Source organism: Schistosoma mansoni, chromosome W, assembly GCF_000237925.1.
Source record: "Schistosoma mansoni strain Puerto Rico chromosome W, complete genome".
NCBI classification, from domain to species: domain Eukaryota; kingdom Metazoa; phylum Platyhelminthes; class Trematoda; order Strigeidida; family Schistosomatidae; genus Schistosoma; species Schistosoma mansoni.
The window spans coordinates 24,498,876-24,523,312 of NC_031502.1; the positions used below are offsets into that span (position 1 = coordinate 24,498,876).

Genomic DNA, 24,437 nt, shown 5'->3' on the forward strand with positions numbered 1-24,437 from the left:
GTGTTCCTCAGCACATGTTTTAATCCAATCCATATGCCGCTAACACTTTCAAACATATATGACTCTGTCAAAACAGACTAATCATTTGGTGATCAAAGTTGAAAAGAGTCAGCCAAAAACTACACCCCTTTGTCTTCTTTGTAGTGGTGAAGCCTTTGTCATACATTTACCGAAGTCAGAACTACCATAACCCTAAGCTCTAATTTCCCAAAGCTACTATCGTCCCTCTTTTCTACATTGAAGTTTTACTCCTGGAGGACTCATTTATGCTCCCAACTCCTTTCTGATTATATTTAATTTCAATTTCAAAATTTTATTTAACCATATGACGAAAACCACTTTTAACAATTATTGACGTTTATCTGATTTGTGTAGTATTCTTATTTATTTATTTTACTTCTTTGTCACCACATTCAGTAAATTATTGTTGTTACTAAACATATAATTAATTATTATTGTGGAAAAAATGCATATTTACAATTGTTCAGCCCCGAGCATGTATTCTCCCATAAGAAATTTCGTTTCATATCTCAATGGTTGTTTTCCATTTATTTGCCAATTCATTTTGCTCGTAGTTATTTCAACAATAAAAGCTAGTCCCCACTAGCAAGACGAATCATCTTTCTACGGTACAAAAAAGTAGAATTTGTTTTAGGTTGCCTTGATATGGGTTAGTCAGACAGTACTAATAACTATTTAATGATATCAATTCTGATTAGTTTTTCGTAGTGAATAAAATGTATAGTTAGGAAACTCTATTCCCCTGAATGTTTTTTTACTCAATCAGAGCTGTTAACCCATTTATGGTCCCCATTAATTTCAGTAATCTTTAGGGTAGGAGCTATCATTTTTGTATTTTAATCATTCAGCTTTATCATTTAATCTACTGCCTAAAAGTTTAAAAAGCAATTAGTTCGGAATTAAACATTTTATACCCTGGTAATATGCTCTAATCAGTTGTTTAAAAATTAGAGTAACTGGGATGGGTCAACTAACTATCGATTTTAATACTTCACTTAGTTTAATTTGCGCAGCTGGGTAGTTTCGCTAGCCCTCACACAAACAACTAGGCTCAGAGCCAAGGACATAAACTTGTACTTGATGAGTTAGCTGCTGTTTCAGATTGGTTATTTTTTAATATTTTTATTGGGTACCCGACACTTGTTTAATTGTTTGAAAGATTTACACCCTATCTCCATCTGGTTTGGTTGGTAATACTTTTATGTTACTTTAGGAAATAAGTTGTGCACGGTATACAAGTTTCTTTCACATAGCTGTTACCTTTATCACTATATATATATATATATATATATATATATAATAGGTTCTGTCATTATTTTATGCTTTATATAGAAGAGAATCTTCCATGCCCATTCGTCGAATCATCTGCCAATCGACGTGCTTGGTTGACCTGCTTGGAATTCTCTCATACTCATACACTGGGTATATCAAGTCTAGACGAATACGATGCCAGATATAGTTCAGTTGGATCTACCGTCGATGAAGATGATGATCAATTATGGTCAAGAGTAAACTTACGTTTAGTTCAGTCACCCAGACTAACAGAACTTATTCGAGGACAGGCCTTAGATGTAGAAGCCCTTGCTAAATCTGGTGAACAACTTGGGATTCCTCATTCTCTTCGACCTCATGTATGGCCCAGACTAACAGGAGCATTATTAAAGGCAAAAGAATCTAAACAACGAATCCCTTCGGTCACATATACTGAGTTAGTTCAACTCAGCTCTACAGACACACTTTTGGCCGGAATTCAAATTGAAAAGGTTGCTTAATTGTTATATCACTTTTAACTTATTTATAAGCAAGTTGTTCGTTAATTCCGCAGTATTTACTTATTGAATAATTGTTGAGACTATAATTTATGGACGACCTTTGTTGCGACGCTAAAGTGGTCTTTAGAATGCCCACCTACTGGCTAGGGCTAAATGAGGGTTTTAAACCTGTGTGAAGCATAAGGATTGTGATTTACAGTTGATGGTTAGGAATAGGGATTAGATTTAGGGTTTTTATCACTAACTGACATCAGCTTAAATACCAAGACGCTATTTAGCCAAATGGATAAAGAATTTCGCGCCTAAATCCAAGACCTGTTATCGTAAATCTAATTGATTCGTCCATAAATTATAGTCTCGCCGAATAATTATATTACATTAATGAGGTTCATAATAATAAGTAGAAAAAGAAAACGGATTATATGTTAAATATGCATTGTTCATATCAATTGGAAAATATTCCCATACAGTTTACTTGGTAAATGCAATTCTTTACGTACTTTAATTTTGTTTGATCTCTGTCAAACTTTATAGTGAAACTAGTTTTAGTATTTGAAATCTAAATATATACAAACAGTCATATGTACATCTTAATGTCCTCTTTATCGAATGAAATATATAGAACTAAGCATGTGAAAAGATCGGCATCATGTCTCTATGGTTTACTACTCAGTTTTTGGCTACCGATTTTATAAGGAATTAAACCAAGTCCGATTTTCGTATCACAGTTAGATGGTCAGATTAGTTTATTGGAGTGCATAACAGAACTGTCCTTTGTATAAATAAATATGTAACTAGCTTTTAGAGTTCTTATAGATATGCATAATTCATAGTTGGAAAAACAAGTAAAAACTGCACGCTTCGCCCCCGATTATTGTGTTTAGATCTCGGATTAGCATCGCCACCCTGTTCGATGATAACAGTAGTTCATTAGAACATCAACTATTTGTATTAAACTATTCAAACATTCCACTTTGAAATAAATGTAATGTAAAATTGCTTTATCTCCCATCTACACTAGAAAGTTTTCTTCAGAACCTCAAAACTGCAAATCCATCAGTATTGCTTTTCATTGTCAACTTTTGTTACCACATTTAATGGATGATAACTTCGTTTATTGTTGACAGGGTTCTATCTCGTAAAAGGAATAACAATTAGTCGAAACTCAGTTAAATCATTTATCACTACTCATTAAATATGCATTGGTTCGTTGTTTTCAAGGTATAAGTAATAGGCGATTCCGACACAACAATTAGCGACGACGTCATAACAGAAAACAAAATAAAATTTCAGTAAAATATGATTACTTCTCACTTCACCATCTTATTTCTTTTGTGTTCTAGGATCTTTTCCGCACAATGCCAAATAATCTATGCTTCCATTCCTCAAATTCTACTGGTATTTCACGACTGCGTCGAGTTTTGCGTGCTCTAGCTTGGTTGTACGTGGATGTAGGATATTGTCAAGGCATGGGATTAGTAAGTCAATAAACCAAAACGGTTCGTTGTTTAAATTTCCTTCTCCATCAAAAAAAGCTTGATTAATAAATATTCAGACAAAAAGCTTCGTATTGTAAGGCACCAAGAAAACCTGTATGGTAAACAAAGTAGAAAATTTACTGTTAGTGGGAAGTCAGTTGTACCTAAGACTTTTCGGTATAATAATATCAATAGTGGCTGCAATTATTTGTCTCTTAACAAAAATACACACTATATGATTTCGATATCGAAATCCAACATGCAATATCGTCTTTCAAGGGGTAACTCGTCAATTTACTGAAAATCAAGATTGATCAGACCCAACTACTTAACCCAGCAGATCTAGTAATAAAAACATAAATATTCGGCATAAAAAAACAGTCGAACACCATAATAAACAACTGTTAGAATACCTTAACACCAAGTCCCATTCTAAATTATGCTGTGCTACTACTTATCTCATATTACCAACATTTGTTATTTATCCATACAAGTCTCTTCTGTTTTTCCTTTTTACTATCTATTGGGATTATATATTAGCTACGTGACCTTATTGACTAAAGCATATCTACCACTGCTTTATCAATTTTTCGAAAAAAAATTTTTTAACTATTGATTTCATCATTTTTCACTAACTTTTTCTGCTTCCTGTAAACGAACTAGTTTTATCTTCATTATAGTATAAACTGGACTATTATTACCTCGGTTTTTAATAAACGTAAGCTTGAACTAAGTGGGGGAATTTATTCGCCTGTAACTTAGAAATTTGTTGCAGTGTTCTGTAATATAAGGGAAAAAAAGTGAGGTCAATTATAATTGCTTCAAGAGTGTTGCTATCTTTAATGGTATACCTGTAGAGGATTAATTCCTTTATATCTGACTCAAATAAATAATATCCCGCTAACTGAATATTTACTGCAGGCTAAATTTCCTAGTAGAATTACGGGTTTACTCGAGATTATTCAAAAGCCTGAACACCAGTTATAGAGATAGTTTATTGTTGAAGCTTGGTAAAAATCCGCAATCGTACAGATGGCAAGCACACTGGGAAAACAAGTGTGTGTGTGTGTGTGTGTGTTAAAAATCCATATATATTTTTGAGTGTTAATGAGTTGTGGATAAATTATTGATTGTCTTTGTTTACAACCAATGAGAGAACAGATTAAAGATTGATGTGCAGACACATGCGCTCAATCAGACTCACACATAAATTTACAGTGGATTAAATGTTAAGACTACAGAGAGCACACAAATAATACAGTAGTTGAATGGGCTTGCTACATACCTTTTACGTAGCGCCCCCACTGCCTCCATACTGATAGTCATTATGACAAACATTGATGTCGCAAAATCGCACATAAACATGCCGAACCTTAGTGGCAAAGTTTCACGCATTAGGCCAGTGAAGCATGATCCGACGACATAAACTCACTCTAACTATCAGTAGGCCTAAAGGCTGTCAGTCTAACCTTTATGGTAGGAAGCTTTTCTAAGGAGTTCCACAATATAGGGCTACAATTTCTTAAAATTCGCCTAATAATGATCAGTATATCCGGAAACTAATTTGCAAGTAGTTATCAACAAGCAGTAGAAATAATTGTTTAAATTTTATCACCTGGGCCCAGAAGCCATATTTTTTCAAGAATAGTAATTAAAACTTAACATGAACAAACATGGTGGCCCCTACTCAATCTTTTAGGCCATTAGTACCTCACTCATTCATCAAAACACGACTTCTAACGTAACCTGATTTTATCACATTTTTCCATATGTACATGTCTATTGCATAACATTCATCTAGCCCGACGACACCAAGATTTGTGTGAACATTTCGTACTGCTGAAGCGTCCCACAATAGGACAAAACGGCCGTCCAGTGATTCCAGGTTTTCCATGGTGGTCTAGCTTCAATTGACTCATGATCTCAGCTATTAAAATTCTTTTGATTTCTTTAACCACAACAAATTAACCTGAATTTTCATTTCATTTTTTTCACCGACGTTCTATGCATACAATAGATAGTTGCAAATCTATTATTATGCTTAGAAGAAGAAACAGCATTTTGGATGATGTGCAGTATTATTGAGGATCTTCTACCACCGTCATATTTTTCGTCACTTAGTTTATTGGGTGTACAATCTGACCAACTTGTACTGAATCATTTACTTCCATTCTATCTACCAGAATTAGACGCACATTTAAAAGAATATGAAATAAGTAAGCGAAATGCTCATTGTTTATAATGCATTATGCAAATATTGACATATAAATGTCGTGAACAGATTCTCAATTTTTTTCATACATAGCATCTAATTTATAGGTGTTGAACTAATCTTTGTATCTAATAGTAAAAGATGCAAGACAGTTATTAGTAATAATATAATTCCTACTATTATGCAATCTTTTCTGTTAACCAAGTGCTTGAACAATCAAATGAGAAGTCGATATCAATTTTACAGTTATTATTTTTTCCATAGAAGAGAAACTCGTCTTCAGACTAAACTGTTTGTGAAAGCAATAATGCCTTACTGTTTCAACGTTAAGACACGTCTTGTATTTTTCAAGAAAGCTTATTGTGTCATATATATATATATATATATATATATATATATATATATAGGTTGATTCATCGTTTTTCGTGATATTGTTTGATATTGTTTATCAACTCCAGAATATACACAAGAATCAACATGAATGCTAAGCCACCAAATGTGCCATCAAAATATATTTTCTAGCCATTTTTTATTGATCGAAATCTCGATTTTTATTTTCTTATTTTCCTGTGTATGTGTGCTCACTATTTTTAGTATAAAATAAATAGCCTTAGTTATTTTGTTATATAAATCGAGACATGGTGATCGTTACATGGTATCCTATCACGGAGTTCAAAGAATCAATCACCTACTTGCACAGGCTGGTGAATTTCGATTGCTTTTGTAAATGAAAAAACGTAATACCTTATAGACGAAATCATATATTTATTTAACGGCCTGGTGCGTCAAGTTATTTACGAACGATATTCTCATTGACTGTGGCTGTACTTTAAATGTTAGAGAGGAAAGTAGGGATATCACAAAAACGTTTGTACCAATCACTTTGTTGAAAGCTCCTGTTAAACAGGAATTCAAACTTTTCTACAATATTTAAAATCTTTTCTGTGATCGCACCAGACGAGTAAAACTTTCTATACAAAAAGTTTGTAACAACTAGTCTTTTAGATTCTATCAGTACATTATTATCTGTTATGTTCTGATGCTTTTACTAGTCCTACTAAACGTTACCATATCTTAAATCAAGCCACCGTCAGTTGTGTTTCATATAATCTCTTCCAGGCAGACAAATAAGCCCAAAGGACCAATCAATCTTCTAGGTACTGTTGTGACGTACGGAGTCCAAAATTTGATACTGATACGCGGTATGCTATGCGCTAACCCCCCAACTGACTACTTGAGCGATAAAGTATTTTGGACTACCCAATGAAATACACTTGACCTTTGGGTCACTTTTGATTACCATCGATTAACCTTTTGCTACTTCTGATTGGCTTTCCATATCAGGTACATTTACATTTTTGTAAAAAAATGAAACAACTCGGAATTATCAAATAGTTTTTCCAAGCTGATCCTATTAACCTAATAGTTAAACCAAGCTGATTGTGTAAGCATCATGATTATTTCAAACATTTGTTAACTTGTTTTCCTTTCTTTCCCTCTCACACTGTGGACACAGGTCTACCGCTCATTACGCTACAATGGTTTCTCACACTGTATTCAAGTGTATGTCCTACAGCCCTAACATTTCGAATATGGGATTTATTATTTTATGATGGTTCAGTCATTCTGTTTCGCATCGCCCTTGCACTTTTATCCCACAAAGTATGTACAGATTATACTTACAAACTATATATATATATATATATATATATATATATATATATATATAATTTGGTTTAATTTTTTGGCTTCAGTGTTATATGTAAAATGCATCTAACATTTATTTTCGGTCATGAAACATCTCTACTCAGTACTTAAGTTGAATTGACAAAATGAACAAAACTTGAGATGTGGTAAATTGTCGAAAACAGTAACAGATAATACAATTGTAACATCTTACTTAAGACATCCGTTCGGCTTACAAGTCCTTGTTGAGTGAAGAAATATATTTTGTGATTGTCTAAAGTTAATTCATTAGTGCTAAGACAATCCTGATATGACGTTAACCGAAAGAACATCACCACGAGAATAATTCGTATTTGATTATCTATCAAATCATAAAAATAAATACTTTGTCAAGGTCAGACTATCTCTAGTGGATATTAGACATTACCTTATCATTCCAAAAATATTGTAATCTCATCGTCTTTATTTTCTTTTTCCTATTATTTTGGGGACTTCTAACTCCTCAACAACAACTTCTAAGGCTTATTTTTTTATAATTTGTTTTGTACACATTTGAATTCAGCGGTTTTCTCGACAATTCTTCCTACGCTATATATCCTTCGTTTTTACCGCTCTTAAAGCTACTATTTCTTCCTATTGGCTTGCGGATATCTTAGTTCACTGATATGTTACCCTAATCTTATGGAAACTTCAGATATACGTATATACAACAGATGTACACTTATATCAAACTTCTTGTGAAACTAACAAATTCCTTAGTCACGTGTTATCTTCGCATTAGCTGGGACTGGGTGAAATGAAGAGAAAAGTGTCATTTGTTCATCGTCCATGTAAGTCAGTGTTCAGAGAATATGGGTTATTTATAATCGAGCTGTATCTTATTAAATACAAAGTAGGTCCATAGTAAGTTATTTTTCAGAACCTATTTTTGGTCTGTTAAAAGTATATCCAGATAATTCACCTATCAGCTTCACTGTTCACTTTACAGATTTCTATCATACTACTTTTTCATATCCAGTTACCAACTTACTACCTCGTACGTCTTATCTCATGCGATGACAATAGAACATTGTTGATGATGCGTTCAATGCATAGTAACAATTTAAGTTGGATCAAAAATTAAGAGAAATCAGGAAGCATCTATTACATCAAAAATGGACTTGTAGCAAACTGTTGTTGGGACGGCTTTCGTGAAGCACGACGGAGCCTCCAGAGGTCCTAAAGGAGTCCAAGAGTTTCCACTTAATCAGAGCTTGGTTGAGCTTTCTAGAATATTAGCGTGACATGCTAAGATTGGACGGTAGCATAACTTGTCTCCTTGCTGATTGGCTGAGCTATAATGATGTTACGACCTACGCTAGTAACTATGAATACATGTTTTTCTGTACATTTTTGATTCTTACCCAACAACCATTTCTCCTGCTTCTGATTTGCGACTGTGGGGTTCTATGCATTCGAGCATCGTTTGTCATTTATCGTATTCTGCATTCATTAAGTAGAGAACTTAACATTTGTAATCTAAATTAACATTTTTCAGAAATAAATTCAACATATTGCTTTTTGGCTATGAATGATAACCAGAGTAGCTTAAAACAGCACTGTGATTTAAAAAGATAATTTTGTAAAACTGGTATGTCCTGTGGCCCATTACGAATCAAGTTTTTATCTCGCTAGAAATGTCAAACATATGACTATCCTAGTAACTTTGCTTGTCTTGTTATTTCCTTTGATTTCTTGAGAATATTTGGTCCTTTTTCTTTTCTTTGCTCTTTTGACAACTTGAACGAATGCATTCGTAGTCAGTACTTCATCTTTACTTTTTTTCTAATCAGTTATATATTTGTACCCGGAAGTTGTACATCTTGCGATTTACTACTACTACGACTATAATAATAATAATCACACAATACCCATCAAAATGATTTTTTGAGGAATAGACGATGTCGAAAGTTACTTCGTTTTCGCTCTGTCTTTAAATAAGCTTAATGATCTTCATTCATTGAACAAGCTTGTGATAAACGGCCAGTCTTAGTAGTAGTTCTACGATCATAATCAATTTAAATGATACGAAAAATGAATATTATATGTATATCTATATGTAATTATTCAGCTTTGTTTTTCACCGGCTGTGGTTTCTAACATACAGGAAATATTCCTATTTATGATCCGGCGTTTGTTTTATCATTAACTCTAAAAAATCTGATTGCTCTACTGTCACCACCTAGTAAATATTTCCTTAGATCTTTATACTCCATGATCATGAATAACCACTAGGTACTGCACTTGAACGATGTTGATTTTAGTCACCTGACAACCTTCAATTTCTCTAGGTATTCTCGGGTTAGAGTAGAATAATTCGATACGGTTCTCTACAAAAAGAATCTTATTGATCCTTAAATTAATGGAAGAACCAGATAGGAATCTGTTATGAAGAAGGATTTTTGATGATTAGTGAAATAAAATTTTCGATTGTCAAAATCAATTAGTAAAAACCTAATCGATTGATGAATGCAATGATGTTATTTCTCCAATTGATAACTATTCACATTAATTAGTTCTTTACTTGAGCCCTAGAATGGTCTGAAATTAAAAACAAGACCACCCAGTGACTATGTTTTTCATGTAGTAAATAACATCCTTAAATGCAGAGTATGAACACGAAATAAACGGGATGAAATGTTGTAAGCGATTGAAGGAAATTACGATGTATGATACTCGATCTTTAATCATTTGAGACCTGGTTGTTAGGCCTAATTTTGGGACATCGTATCACGATCATATCCAAGTTCATGCGATAGATTTATTTATTTAAACACATAAATATTGGTACAAGGAAGCACCAGATACATATGCGCCGCACAAATCTCATTTGATTTGTGTGAGGGCTGTGATACTGCCCAGGTGCCCAAACTGAAGCAGGTGGTTTTCTTAGGGGGCCACACCCCGAGCCTTTGACCTAAAGGTCTGATCCACAAGGCAGTGGAGCATCGTGAGGGGATGCAGTCCCATGGTAGCCGGTGACCAACGATTGGTTCATACGCCATTTGTTCCCTCAGGATACCGGAGCTCATGTACACGATTGGTTTGGAATCAAGATTTTTCAATTCCTCTAGGTGGACTTTCCGTGTCCACCAACCCGGTTAAAGCGCCGTGCATTCGCTTTTCGTCCTCTCACTTTCGTAAACAACACCCGTGATGCGAGAAGGCAGTAAGTAGGACTTCCCTGGCAGAGGCTATATACGCGTGGCCGTGTAAGAGCATTTCGAGAGAGAGAGTGGGCCATCCGCACTCGGCCGTACCAGGACATTTGGGGAGTCTGTATATGTACAACAAAATATTCATATTGGCTCAAGTTAGCTTACCTATTGCCATGTATATTCTTCGATTAAAGTAATTTTCTTGATCACTTACCAGGCTCAATTTTAAAGGGAAAATGCATGTATTCATGCTTCAGATTCATTCTTCCAATTCTACTTATTATTTCCAAACCATCCCAATTGTAGCGATATTTAATTCAAAACCACTGTATATAAAGCCTTCTTCGGGCTTTTGAATATCGTAAATGTAGCCATCTAAAGATACCACTGTCTCGTAATAAACCATTGGTGTTATGGTAGACCTATGCGTCTGTACGACAATTCATTGACTTCAGGGCATTCCGTAGTCGTTACTATTACGTATTTCCTTCCATCGCTGGCTCACCTAATTTTTAAATGAAGTATCATCATCGGCAGGATAATAAACCTAAGACAACTAAAACAGTTATTTTATCCTGTCCTGAGATACTTTAGCAGTGAACAGGAATGTCTCATGTCAAGTCAATCGGAAAAGTTTAATGTCTCCCTGCGATCACGATGCTCTTCGGCTTTTCTCTTGATCGCTTATTGTATAACCTGGCATTTTCAAACCCCATTCATCCGTAGCTTTAAAGTTCTCTGTATAATTTTGAAAATAGGCAAGGGTATTGTTATACAAGTACCAGATGATTTCGATTTGAATTCAAAAATCATAGCTTATCAATCTTATTTACTCTGGTTGTTATCAATAGCCTATTATTCTAAAAAGTATGGCTTATTAAAGAATATTACTTCGAACAAAAATTGACTTTCAAAAATTTAGCTGCAAAATGCTAAAACAACGTAGCAACATATTTCCCATTATTCAAACATTGTGAGAGTTTTCCTGTAATTACTGTATTCTCCCACTCTTCAGAATATATCATAATTTTTAGGAACAGTTTACGAAATATTTGTGTATAAAAGTAATACGAATTTGGCTGTTTTATTTTATAATAATCTTATCACTAATAATTTACTCTTGTTATTGGTGCATTTGTAGGAAATATTGTCGACGCGTCCCACCGTCTATTATCCGACTAACCTCAACAACTGTTCTTCACATTTAACCAAGTTTCCTTGCTAGAATACGACTTAAAGTAATATAGTGACAGTTGAAAGTAGTCGTGAATTGACTTTTTCTGTTTTCTTGTTGAAAGTATTTCTCTATATAAAAATACAATGTAAAAGAACAGGTGTATATACTCTTATTCCCCTTGTTTTCCTAGTCAGTGATAGAGATGACCAACTCTTGTTTTATTCTCTTTCCATACAAATAACACATTTATGTATGATTTGTGTAATTTTATTTTGTTTCCTACAGAGCGAGGAAATTTTGAGTTTGAACAATTCATCTCAGATATTCCACTCACTTTCTAATGCACCAGGGTCAGTGACTGATATAAATGAATTGATCAAGGTAAGTATATTCATATAATACTATTCTGCCAATAGTATTCCTGTTACCATTTAGCTTATAAAACTCATACTGACTAAAAGTATAAACATTGGTGTCCCATTAAAGTGAACTTTTCTTCATGTTTTTGTGATTTTAAACAACTCCACCAGTGAAATACATTCAGATGTTTTTTAATCTTCATATTTTAGACTAAGAAGAATCAGATTTCATTTGCAGTTCAATCATTATATACTGATATATAAATAATGCATTTACTAATGTGATACTTCAAACGGAAGTATATTTATCCTTCAGTTTTGAGAAAGAAATGTGGACAGTGTTGCTAGTATTGGTAGTTTTGTCCTATCAGGAAGATTGCTCGAAAGTTTACATTTAGAATGCCTTTTCTTGTCTTATGTGATACGTCTTGTTAGTTGAACGCTATATTCAGATCCTAAGCTAGTTCCGTACCCCCGAGCTAGAACTACTCAGCGACTTGAACACCAGAGAGAAGACACGAGTATGAGAGAAACACTTTACTGCAAGGTTCAATCTTGTTACAGAAAATCATAGGTATTTATAGATGTTAGCGTATGTTAAATCAACATCCTATTTCAGCCAATCCATTAACGACATTTTATGCTACCGGCCAATAGTAGCTCGCCACGTCGGAACTCTAGAATGTTCCATCGTACTCTGATTGGCTGGGTCTCTTCGGCTCCTTTTTGGGCCTCTGGAGGCTCCGACGAAGTTCTCCGGAAGCCGACTCAACATTATGTTTCTTTCGTTCCACTTCGGTTGACTGCCTGGTGCAAGGTCAAAGATGCAAACGGGAATGGGGTTTATCCTCACCCGATGCTTGACATAATTTATGTTGTTAAGTATTGCCCACTACTATTGCGAGGTTGCTATCGTTTTACTGGTTGAGAGTTATTTGTTGGTAAACATTTATTCTTATTTATCTATTCGAAGGCTTCGTAATTGTTGTCAGCAGGTTTTGTTTATAATATTTCATCTCACAAGCTGAATTCTGTCGTAACTCATGGTTATTTCAGTATGTATTTTCCATATACACTACAGATTGCAAGATTTTATTTACTATTGCTGTTCAATATTTTCTTTAGATTCGATCTTCTTCCCCATATCTAAACATTTTACAATGTATCTTGTGAATCTGTTTCGTACATTTTTACTTTCTAAACTTCTGTTTGTTGAGAGCCTGGTACTTTGTATGCGTGTGTTTTTTAATTGTTCTTTTATTAAGAAATATTTGCTTCTTCTTATTCGACAATATAATCATTCTAGTCGGATTGTTGGAATTTGGTTAAACTCGATGCATTATAGTCAAAAAATAGTTTATCTTTTTGTTTACGTCTTATCATTTGACATTACTATATATTAACTGGAGCTGGCGACCATCAATAATTGTATTTAAATCAAATTATCTCGATTTGCAGAATGACTGTTGTCCCTTTATATGTACGATAAGTACTGTCTAATTACCAGTTAGTCATCAACGTTTAGAAATAGGATCCTAAGTGTGAAGTATTCGGCACCTTGTAACCAACCTAAAACTCTGTTGAGTAACAGAGAATATATGGTATGTTTATAGTGCCAAGTCATAATGAGATTGCTTATTACAACAACAATCAAAGTTATGATACATAACTCACACAAAACATCTTCATAACATCATGATACTGTATCACTTTCAAATCAGAAACATTTTCATGGCATTCTAACTTTGATGTATAATGTGTATCAGCTTATAATATGCTTTTAGAGTACATTAATCTCAAAACAAAACAATTGTTTATATTCTTCTAATAAAGCTCACTAGAAAATTTTACATCAAGAAACAAATTCCTATACTTTTTCGTAGCCACGTCAGCCATTCAATCTTGAACCTGGCCAAGTATCACGGTTTTGCATTCTTCATCTATATGACCAAGTCCGATCCAAACATCGACATTTCTTATTTGTATGTAATTATTCGGACATAAAAAGTACGTACTGAATCTTCATTCACTAGATTCGAAGACATCAAAAATGACTTAAAACTTAATTTATAATCTCCCATTCTCATTGTGACTAATTTTAATCATTTTTCGTTACAATACATTGCAACTACTCAAATTGTACCGAAGATCGACTTTATCGTTAAGATTTTTCGGTATTTAAAAAAATCGTACAAAGTTTACATTCATTTTTCTTTTCATTAGGTTGCCTACAGTCTAGATGATGAACATTTGGAACCATCAAATATCAGTAGTCTTAGACGTCATTACTTAGCTCAACTTATGGTTGATGAAGGCTCTGTATTGAAACCAGATTCTCGTCCTAATTTACCTAAACAAGTGAGCAAAAGTCTCATTTATTTCATTTGTTTTTTATGCTCGGTACATTTTTTTCTTTTTGTTTGATTAGAGTGAATTCCAGTCTCTTGTTTCAATCACACTTACTTAGCATTCGTACCTTGTTGTTTTCTGGATTACCGTTTGAAGAAAGAGCGACACATTATCATGCTGAATACAATACATAAAAGTGCTTATTATGGTGTTAAGTTTGAAGGTGAAGCGTTCGCTTACTGAAAAACCTTACAAAATAAATTGACGTGAATATATCCACCTTGACAGACTTTTATTTGTCTCACATTACGTTAGTCATAATCAAAAATGATTTGTATTTCGACAATTTAATTTCTTTTTTAGTACAAACATGAAGGATTAAATAGGCACCATTACGTTGAGTTATGAGTCATGAAGCTTAAATGAATTTGAAGTTACTTTTTATGATAATCTCAGATATCTCATTCTTTTCAGTTTTCTCTTTTCTCTAGCTCAGTAATTTTTCTACCATTTCATATACGCTGTGATTTGCGCTAAGATTGTTTATCCATGTATCAGCAACGCTCTTCATAAACATTAGATTCACCAGTCCATAAAACGTTAAAATTTTGAAAAGTCACATTAAACGTATATGTAGGTTAATTGTAGAATATAAATGTAAGACCTATTTAAATCTGATTTTGCGAATCAAGATCATGCTTGGAAGGTTCGGCTGCTACTTCGAAAGTTGGGTGCAAGTGAGCTGGACAGGTACTGTAATTTGATCCTGCCTTTGAACCCTCGTGATCGTTGTCTCTCAGACACAGTCCAGACATTAAGCCAACACTTCGGTGACAACTCATCATTGTTTAATACTCGTTATCGATGTTTGAAGCTGATTATGAACGAAGACGATGGTTTTCTTACGCATGTGGGCATCGTCAACCGTGAATGCGAACGCTTCTGGTTGAAGTCTTTGTCTGAAGACCAGTTTAAAACCCTCATCCTCATTTGCAGCCTCCACTCCCAAAAGTTCAGTGACATAAAAACACGGCTACTGTGTCGAGACACGACTATGAGTCAGAGTGGTGGGTCTAGTCGATCTGAAGTACGAATAGTCCAACATACAACTAACCAGAATAAATGTGCTGCCGTTACACCCAGTCCATCTCATTTCAGCTCAGTCCGACAGACTAAAACGAATCCCCCTGCTCCTTGCTGGCACTGTGGCGCATTGCACTATGTACGAAACCGCCCATTTAGGCAAAATCGATTCAGGAAGTGTAAGGTCGTCTGTCACAAAGAGGGGTTTTGTCGTAAGATGATATTAAACCGATCCAGAAGTACCAAAAAGGCTGTTCCTAAATCATTAAGCCTAGTATCTTCTTGTCAAAGCTCATCACCAGGTGAGAGGAAATTCATTACCTTTAATATTAATAGACATTCCTTTAGATTGCAGATAGATACGGCTTCAGATGTCAACATCCTCTCATGTAAAAATTGGACCAAAACGACAGCCCAAGCCTGCAGCGAACAACACAAAAGCCTCGTACTGCATGCGGTAATTACCTTCGCTTGTTAGGACAATAGGAATGTGAAGTTACTTCCAGAGATTCGTCGTTTGCTGGGGTATATCACATAACGCCAGTTGATCTAAATTTACTTGATTGGTTAGACCAGCTAAAATTAGTTGATGTCTCGTTAAATACCATATGCCACCCGGTATCACAACCACATGACACTGAAGCATTTACAAGGAAGCTAATGACGCAGTTTTCATCTATTTTCCAACCTGGATTGGGACGGTGCTCTGGCATGAAAGCAACGCTTCGGTTGAAACCTGGGGCTAAGCCTGCTTTCCGTCCAAAGACACCCGTGCCTTGTGCAACATTACCAACAGTAGATGAAGAATCGAATCGTCCTCAACAAGGAGTTATTACGCCCGTTTCCTAATATGCTTGGGCAGCACCGATAGTTGTTATCAAGAAGGTCAAAAGCACGATACGCAAATGTGCTGATTTTTCTACAGGTCTAAATGCAGCTCTAGAACAGCATCATTATCCTCTGCCAGTTCCCGCAGATTTATTTACCATGCTGAGTGGGGAAGGGTTTTTCGCAAAACTGGATCTAGCTAATGTTTACTTGCAAGTGAAAGTAGATAAAGCATCAAGAGAGCTGCTTACTGTCAATACTTATCGTGGTTTTTTTCAGTATAACTGTCTGCCTTTTGAACTCAAGACTGCTCCATCTACCAGCAACTAATGGATACGATCCTATCAGGTATCTCGGGGGTCGCGGCCTATCTCGATGACAGTTTAATTGTTGCGACGACATTGGAACAACTACAGGAACGCACGATATTGGTACTGCAACGCACCAGTGACAACGGGTTCCGGTTACGCCCAGTGAAATGCCAGTTTTTATTGCAGTCAGTAAAGTACTTGGGGTTCATTTATGACGCCGACGGCCGCAGGCCGGATTCTGAGAACATTTGAGCTATCAAACTAATGTCTCAGCACTACGTTCCTTCATGGGACTTGTTACCTATTACGCAGCGTTCGTTCCTTCGCGCTCCATTGAATCGTCTTCTGAAGAAGAACAGCACTTTGAACTGGACTAAAGAATGTGGTGTGGTGTTTTGTAATTAGCTCGGAATCGTTGTTAACGCACTACGATCCATGCATGCCGATCATCGTAGCTGCAGACGCGTCAGAGAAAACTGTTATGCATGCATCCTGCACACTAAGCCCGGCAGAAAAGAAATACATCCAGATAGAGAAAGAGGCTCTTGCACTTGTGTTTACTGTTCGCTGTTTTCACAGGTTTCTGTAAGGTCGGAGATTTACACTTCTCACAGATCACAAGCCTCTATTCGCAATATTTGGGTCAAAATCTGGCATTACAGTCCATTCTGCAAATCGTCTTCAGCGATGGGCCTTGGTACTCCTGGGGCATGATTTCGAGGTCCAATACCGACGCACTCAACAATTTGGTCAAACAGATGCCTTTTCACGACTCATCAGCGAACACCCTACGACCGATGAAGATACGGTTATTGTTTCACTTTCGATAGGAGGCCACGCTCATTGCAAACTGCTTCCAGAAACAACCCCATCATTAGAAAAACGATGAACTACGTCACCAATAGCTGGCCACCGATTGGATTATATGGTGACATGAAGCAGCTTCACCACCGTCGGGACTCATTATGCCTCGTGAATGAATGTTTGGAGATAGAGTGGTGGTGCCAGAGTCCCTACGATCAAGGGTGCTAAAGGAATTCCATATTGATCATCCTGGTATAAAGCGAATGAAACCCATCGTCAAAAGCCATGCTTATTGGCCCCTTCATGGACCAGCACATCATTGATTTAGTGTCAGCAAGCAGCGAAGTGTAATGCGAAAATGCCGCCGGTCCCATGGCCACAGCATTAGTATCCCTGGTCCAGGGATTTGTCAGTCCAATCAATGGAACCACCTATCTAATCGTAGTTGACGCCTTTTCAAAATGGCCAGATATTGTTCCATCGCGCCACCAACGACCACCCAAACGGTGAAACTCTTGACAGAAATGTTCGCCCACAGCGGATTAGCGGATGTAATTGTATCCGACAATAGTTCACAGTTCACCTTAACTCAGTTCCAAGAGTTTTGCAAACGGCCATCTATCAAGCATCTCCGCCCCCCGACTTACCACTTACAATCAAACGGTCAAGCAGAAAGATTTGTGGATGCATTCAATAGAGCTCTGATCAAGTCAAAAGGGAAAGGGATACCAGTGGAAACACTGCAGGACTTATTCGTCTACCGAACGACACTTAGCGATATGCTACCTGGTCAGAAGTCTCCGGCAGAGATCCTCATACGAAGAAAATTAAGGACAATCTACAATTTGATGCTTTCAAGAACCACACCATCGCCATCACAAACCACATTCCAGAAGCTGCCAACGTACAGGGTTGGATGTTCGGTGTTCGCTCGAGACTACAGACCAAATCATGGTCCCTGGACTGAAGCACGTGTGGTTAAAAAATTAGGCAAAGATATATACGAGCTTGAGGTGAGAAGAGACGAGTGGACTAGACACCGGAACCAGCTACGTAAGCGGTTAGCTCCAGCGTGCCCACCGGCAAAAGAAAATCTCCCGCTGAAGATCCTGTTATATATCTTTAATCTGCCCGTAGTCCCAACACAAGAAGAGGCACAACGACAGGTCGATCTACGATCCAGAAGGTGGTCACTATGCCAACGGCGACAGACGGACCATAAGAATTTTCGTTAATAAAAAGGATATGTTAGATTCCCAGAACGTACCTGATAAACGACTTGTTTTTGTAATTTTATTTTGAAAATTTGAATTTCCTTGTTTTCGCGCCAAAAGCTCTCTTTTCACCTTCATGTCGTATTCCCCACTCGGAAGAATCTTGAACGCTATCGGTCCGTTTTACCTTTTAGTATGCTATTTGGTAAAGTTTCCCAAGGAAAGTTTTATGCTGTATGTGTACGTTTGATTTCTTCCTGCTTGTGCTTCTGGCTGCTTACGAAATATGTCTTTTCCACTTCTAACTTGGACTTCTCACTCTGGTTAGCGGGGCCGGGGACAACGAATTAGAATAGCCTATTGTGTCACTGTCTTTGACCTTCGTTCCGTTTACCGAGTAAGGTGAACTCATATTAGCATCAAGCATATTATATACTACTTGTTAAGTCATCAAACCTGACATTGTTTTGTGTGTTCCTAATATCTGCTTCTTTACTCCACTGATCAATCCTTATATAGTGCAACAAAATTTTTGAAGTATTCCCTTCTCCAACTCTTTTTCTAGATAAAACCATCCAAAAATATGCCCTTGTAATCGGGTATGTTGATAAACACTACTTAAGCTTTCTTACATTTATAAGCAGAGACGGATAGTTGCTAGCCGTGGAATCCAGAACACAAATTCTTGAATCGTAAATATATATATTGGTGAAGCTGTGACTGCGCCGGTAACAGAAGCAAATATCATGATGACTAATTCTTTACAAACTTTTCATTTATTCATTCTTTGATCAATTATAACCACATTCTGGCGTTTTACTCAATATATCTTCCGCTTACTTAACATCTTATTTTTTTGTAATACTGTGCAGTAAAACTACCTTGAATATTCTACAACACGCTCAAAATACTTATATATCCACCATTGAAGCTGATTTTTAACTTTACTTTAGATTTTATTAGAACTTGTTTCAGTGAAAGAGTTTTGAGTATATTAACTTGGGAAAGAAATTCTCCGAAACAAGTGTACAAATAAATCGTCATGAACGAGGATAGGTGTCTGAATTGATTATCATCACAGTCTTGAATCATAAAATCCTTGAAACAAACGTAAAGTTAGTGACCATGTTCTATCACTATATAATCGCCTTATTTGGTCTACGAGAAAAACAAGTACACACTTAAAAACTTAAATAACTTTAATCGAACCCATCATAAAAGCACAGTGCTAATTGGATTAATAGTTATTACGAAGTTTTTGCCTTACGTATTTCAAAAGTAAGATGTACGTGTGGAAATACATAACATTACTTACTTACGCCAATCGCTCCTCGTGTAGCACAGGCCTCTTCTTTCGTCTTCAGGATTCCAAGTTAGGGTTTACTTCGTGATTCAGTTTACTATATTTTCCTTCCAGTTTCTTCGTTATATCATATAGTTGCAGCATATTTCCTTCTTTTGCAGCTTTACCTACTGTCGTTGCTAGGTCTTCCACATATATCTGTTTGTATGTTCTAATGCTCCTCTTCACTAGCTTGTTTGCTTCTATGTATTTAGTTTAGACCTTCACTTACTCTGTTCTCGTTCAGTTGTTGTTAATTGCTGTCTTCTTGTTCTTTCTTTCTTGAATATTGTCTAGGGTTTCGATGGAGATCCATTCCTTATGATGATGCTTGTTGTGACCCAGAACCTCCTGACACGTTGAAGTTAGTGCTCTTTTGGTCCCTTTCCAGTTGTCCTCCACAGTCGTTTCCTCTTCTTTGAGTAGATCTTGCAAGGTTTGGAACCTGTTGTTGGCAGTTATCTTGAATTCGTTGCGTTTGTCAGTACCTCGAAGGAAGGCTATATTGAACCTTTGTAATGCTCTTTCCCCAGTTGTACAGTGTTTCACTTATTTTGCACTTTGCCATCACGGGGTGGTGATCTGAAGCTGTGTGCCCTCCACTTTTTGTTCTCACATCTACTATCAAGCTTCTTAACTCATTCTTGATGCAAGTGTGATTAATCTTGTTCTCCGTAGTGTTGTTCAGTTAAACCCATATGGTTTTGTGTATGCGTTTCTAGAAAATATAGTACCACCTATAACCACTTTGTTGAAGGCCCCTAAATTGCAATTCTGTCATCATTCTCTTCCCTTTCTCGCAGAGGTAATGTTAGTTAAATTATCGTAACTGAGTTTGGTTGTCAAAGACTACCTGTAGTTTTCTTCCATTTGTTACTATTAAGAATAAATTTAATGTAAAATAACCTCTTTTCTGTATTGTTCACTGTAATTCCTAATTCTCTTGCATAGTAATTCAGTATTTTCCTTCTAATTTATTTATTTTTTTACCTTCAGTATCTAGCTAAACGACAATTTCAACGACCCAAATCTTTATTCACTACATTATTTGCATCTGTAGCATCAAATGGACAAACATATCGTCGAATTACTGGCATGGCTGTACCATTTCAATATTCTATTGGTAATAATGAGTTGTCACCTTCATCATCATCTATACATTGTAAGCCTGCATATGTAAGTGTTAGCTTACATGAAGGCAGTGTTGAAGCGGACGATCCGAAATTGAAGAATGTGCACCAAACAGAAATACTTGTAGAATTAAAACAATCGATTCAGTTGGTATGTGAATTAATATTCTGTATATCGTTATTATTTATCATATTTTGTTAACATACGTATACTGCTTGTAACATCTTTAATTATCAGTGTTTCATCTATTTGTATACATTTTCATAGTGAATTGCTTTTAATTCATCAATTTGTGCTTTTAGATGCCAGTAGTATGATTCCGTTTCTTATAGTTCACTTGCCTTACAGATTAGTGTAGAGAGATACATGACTGGTGGGCTACATTCATTCGGTTAGGTTCCTAGTACTTCGAACGGTAGATACTTCACGTCGTTGTGCCTGTATCAAGACTTAATGCGATCTAATTGTTCCTTAAAATATGTTCATGTATTACATTACTAACCGTCATGTATTTCTTGTTAGCGGGCCAGTGTGATTTTTTCCCCTTTCAGAGTATTATTTGTTACTCTCATCCTTCAAAATGCGGTAAAAATCTATTTATTACCACGTAATATATAAGTGGGTTTGTGTATCCTTTTGGAATTCATAAATTACTTCCAAATTTATGTAATGTCTGTATTATTAATATTATAAGTCTTTTATATACACATGAACTAAGTCTATTTATTTGGATATGAATGTACAGGTTGTTGATTATTGCTTACAAAATTGTTGTGGACCTGTTATTCGCTTTCATAAATAACCATTGTAGTACTGACTAATTAAGACTTTAAATCTATATCACAATTATAAAATTAATTGTCAACTAACTATTCCTCGAACTGCCTAGACCACTGTAGTGTAGAATAATTTAAACAGAATGTTAATCTGAATCAATAAAACATGACAACCTCGTAGAATACACAGGGGAAGGTAGTATCTTTTGATTTCTGAGTCAAAACAACGTACTATAAATATGATATTTAAAAACAAACTTTTTATGTCAGTCTGAGCTGAGTTAAATCAGTGGGAGTCATGTTTTATGAATATTATCCCCGTAGCTTTCTACATCGAGATTTATTTCCCGAAATTTGGACCGAGCGAAAAAAAGCCGAAAGGGAGTCGTTTTATGACATGTGATTATGAAGATAGCTCTATAGAATCGGCTTCTGTTGGTCCATCATGACTCCATGTTTGAATTCCTAGTGGTCATGGCCTGAGATATTATCAGCTGTAGTTCAAAATGGAAGTCAGTTTTCTAACACACCTAATAAAAGTAAGATAATCCTTCATAAATGAAGGAAATCTACATGTTCGTATTTATAGTTGAGCTTTTCTTTATATGTACTATTTTATCTATGTAGTTAGTGACCATATGACTTTCCTTTCTACTAACTGTGCACAATACTATCATTCTATTTTGTATTGCTCATTCTTTTGATGCCTTATTATGACAAAGATTTCTTACGTTACCAATAAATAAAACTAGGTATCGAAGTAAAAAATGATCAGCGCCAAATCGTGTCGCTCATCTCTCACTGTCAGTTTCATCGTTTTTTATATTTTAGATTGTACGTCACTTCCGTACAAATGATCCTGAACAACACGGTGGCGCTACAGCACATGCAGACTATTCAATGGAGAGTCACAAATTAGATCTCGATTCTTATGTACAAGTAAATTTTATCTACTCATAATTTTGTTTCGTTTTTCTACGTTTGTTATTTACTAACTAAAATTTACCAATCATCTGGCAAGAAAAACACCCAAGTGCTATTTCTTTACATTTATATTTTTCTATCTCTGTAGATGAAATCTCATCGGTCTTCATTACTTATAGATCTCACGATAGTTTATATAAATCTGATATAATTCGTTCGCTTGGTGAAACCTATCATTAATGGATATCAGGAACTCTATGAATCATTAAGCACTGTATATGTTCCCATTTTGTTTGGGACTACTCATTTAAACTTTTCACTTAATTCTTTCGATGTCTCAAAAGCAACACATGTTTCCTACTAACCATTGAGTCTGTAATAGGAAATTCAGAGCATTATCTGACTACATTTGCATCGTATGTTAAGTTCCTTTGTCGTTGACACGCTTTCTCATCTAATTATAACTGTGAAGTTATTCGTTTTTCTCTTTCAAACTGCTTGTGAATCTAGACATGTATAGAAAAACGTTTCTTATTCAAATTGTAGCAGAAAAGAAAAGGAATGTATGCCAGTGTTTATATTCAAATATAAAAATTGAATCGTCATGATCATTTATTCAGATTCTTACTTATAACCTTTTTTCATATCTTCAATATAATTGGCTTGTAGTTTCGTAAGTTTTTATCCAACCATTGTAGATCGACCCAAAGTACAACCAAATGTTTTCACAGTTATTTACGTAAACTCCTATTTTGTCGTCCACTTACTTTTCACTTCCATTTATTCTGTATATCATCACTTTTTTGCTTTTCCGTAGCGTTTTTCTCTGTTTTTCTACTCAGTTGTTCGTTCAGTTTTTATTTATATGCTACTTCTAATACAAAGATATTTATGCTCATTTACATCGCTATAATTATTAGTAGTTGTAATCTTTTTCATTTAGAGTACTCGATCCTTTTGAATACTTATGAAATAAGGATCAGTGGGCGTCTGTATATTTATTTATGTTATTTATTTAAACACATAAATATTGGTACAAGGAAGCACCAGATACATATGCGCCGCACAAATCTCATTTGATTTGTGTGAGGGCTGTGATACTGCCCAGGTGCCCAAACTGAAGCAGGTGGTTTTCTTAGGGGGCCACACCCCGAGCCTTTGACCTAAAGGTCTGATCCACAAGGCAGTGGAGCATCGTGAGGGGATGCAGTCCCATGGTAGCCGGTGACCAACGATTGGTTCATACGCCATTTGTTCCCTCAGGATACCGGAGCTCATGTACACGATTGGTTTGGAATCAAGATTTTTCAATTCCTCTAGGTGGACTTTCCGTGTCCACCAACCCGGTTAAAGCGCCGTGCATTCGCTTTTCGTCCTCTCACTTTCGTAAACAACACCCGTGATGCGAGAAGGCAGTAAGTAGGACTTCCCTGGCAGAGGCTATATACGCGTGGCCGTGTAAGAGCATTTCGAGAGAGAGAGTGGGCCATCCGCACTCGGCCGTACCAGGACATTTGGGGAGTCTGTATATGTACAACAAAATATTCATATTGGCTCAAGTTAGCTTACCTATTGCCATGTATATTCTTCGATTAAAGTAATTTTCTTGATCACTTACCAGGCTCAATTTTAAAGGGAAAATGCATGTATTCATGCTTCAGATTCATTCTTCCAATTCTACTTATTATTTCCAAACCATCCCAATTGTAGCGATATTTAATTCAAAACCACTGTATATAAAGCCTTCTTCGGGCTTTTGAATATCGTAAATGT

At 35.8% G+C, this 24,437-nt stretch overlaps 1 protein-coding gene across 1 annotated transcript in view; it reads left to right on the top strand.

The window, feature by feature from the left end:
* Positions 1-1,340: 1,340 nt before the first annotated feature.
* Positions 1,341-24,437, top strand: part of Smp_133790 (putative run and tbc1 domain containing) — a gene marked incomplete at both ends in the record, with an annotated part of 26,743 nt that continues 3,646 nt past the window's right edge. The window contains 8 exons of the mRNA XM_018789076.1: positions 1,341-1,652; positions 3,137-3,271; positions 5,289-5,487; positions 7,000-7,145; positions 11,829-11,924; positions 14,126-14,260; positions 20,830-21,114; positions 22,572-22,679. Of these exons, the coding sequence (XP_018654555.1) occupies positions 1,341-1,652; positions 3,137-3,271; positions 5,289-5,487; positions 7,000-7,145; positions 11,829-11,924; positions 14,126-14,260; positions 20,830-21,114; positions 22,572-22,679 (1,416 nt within the window). The remainder of the gene's footprint in view (positions 1,653-3,136; positions 3,272-5,288; positions 5,488-6,999; positions 7,146-11,828; positions 11,925-14,125; positions 14,261-20,829; positions 21,115-22,571; positions 22,680-24,437) is intronic.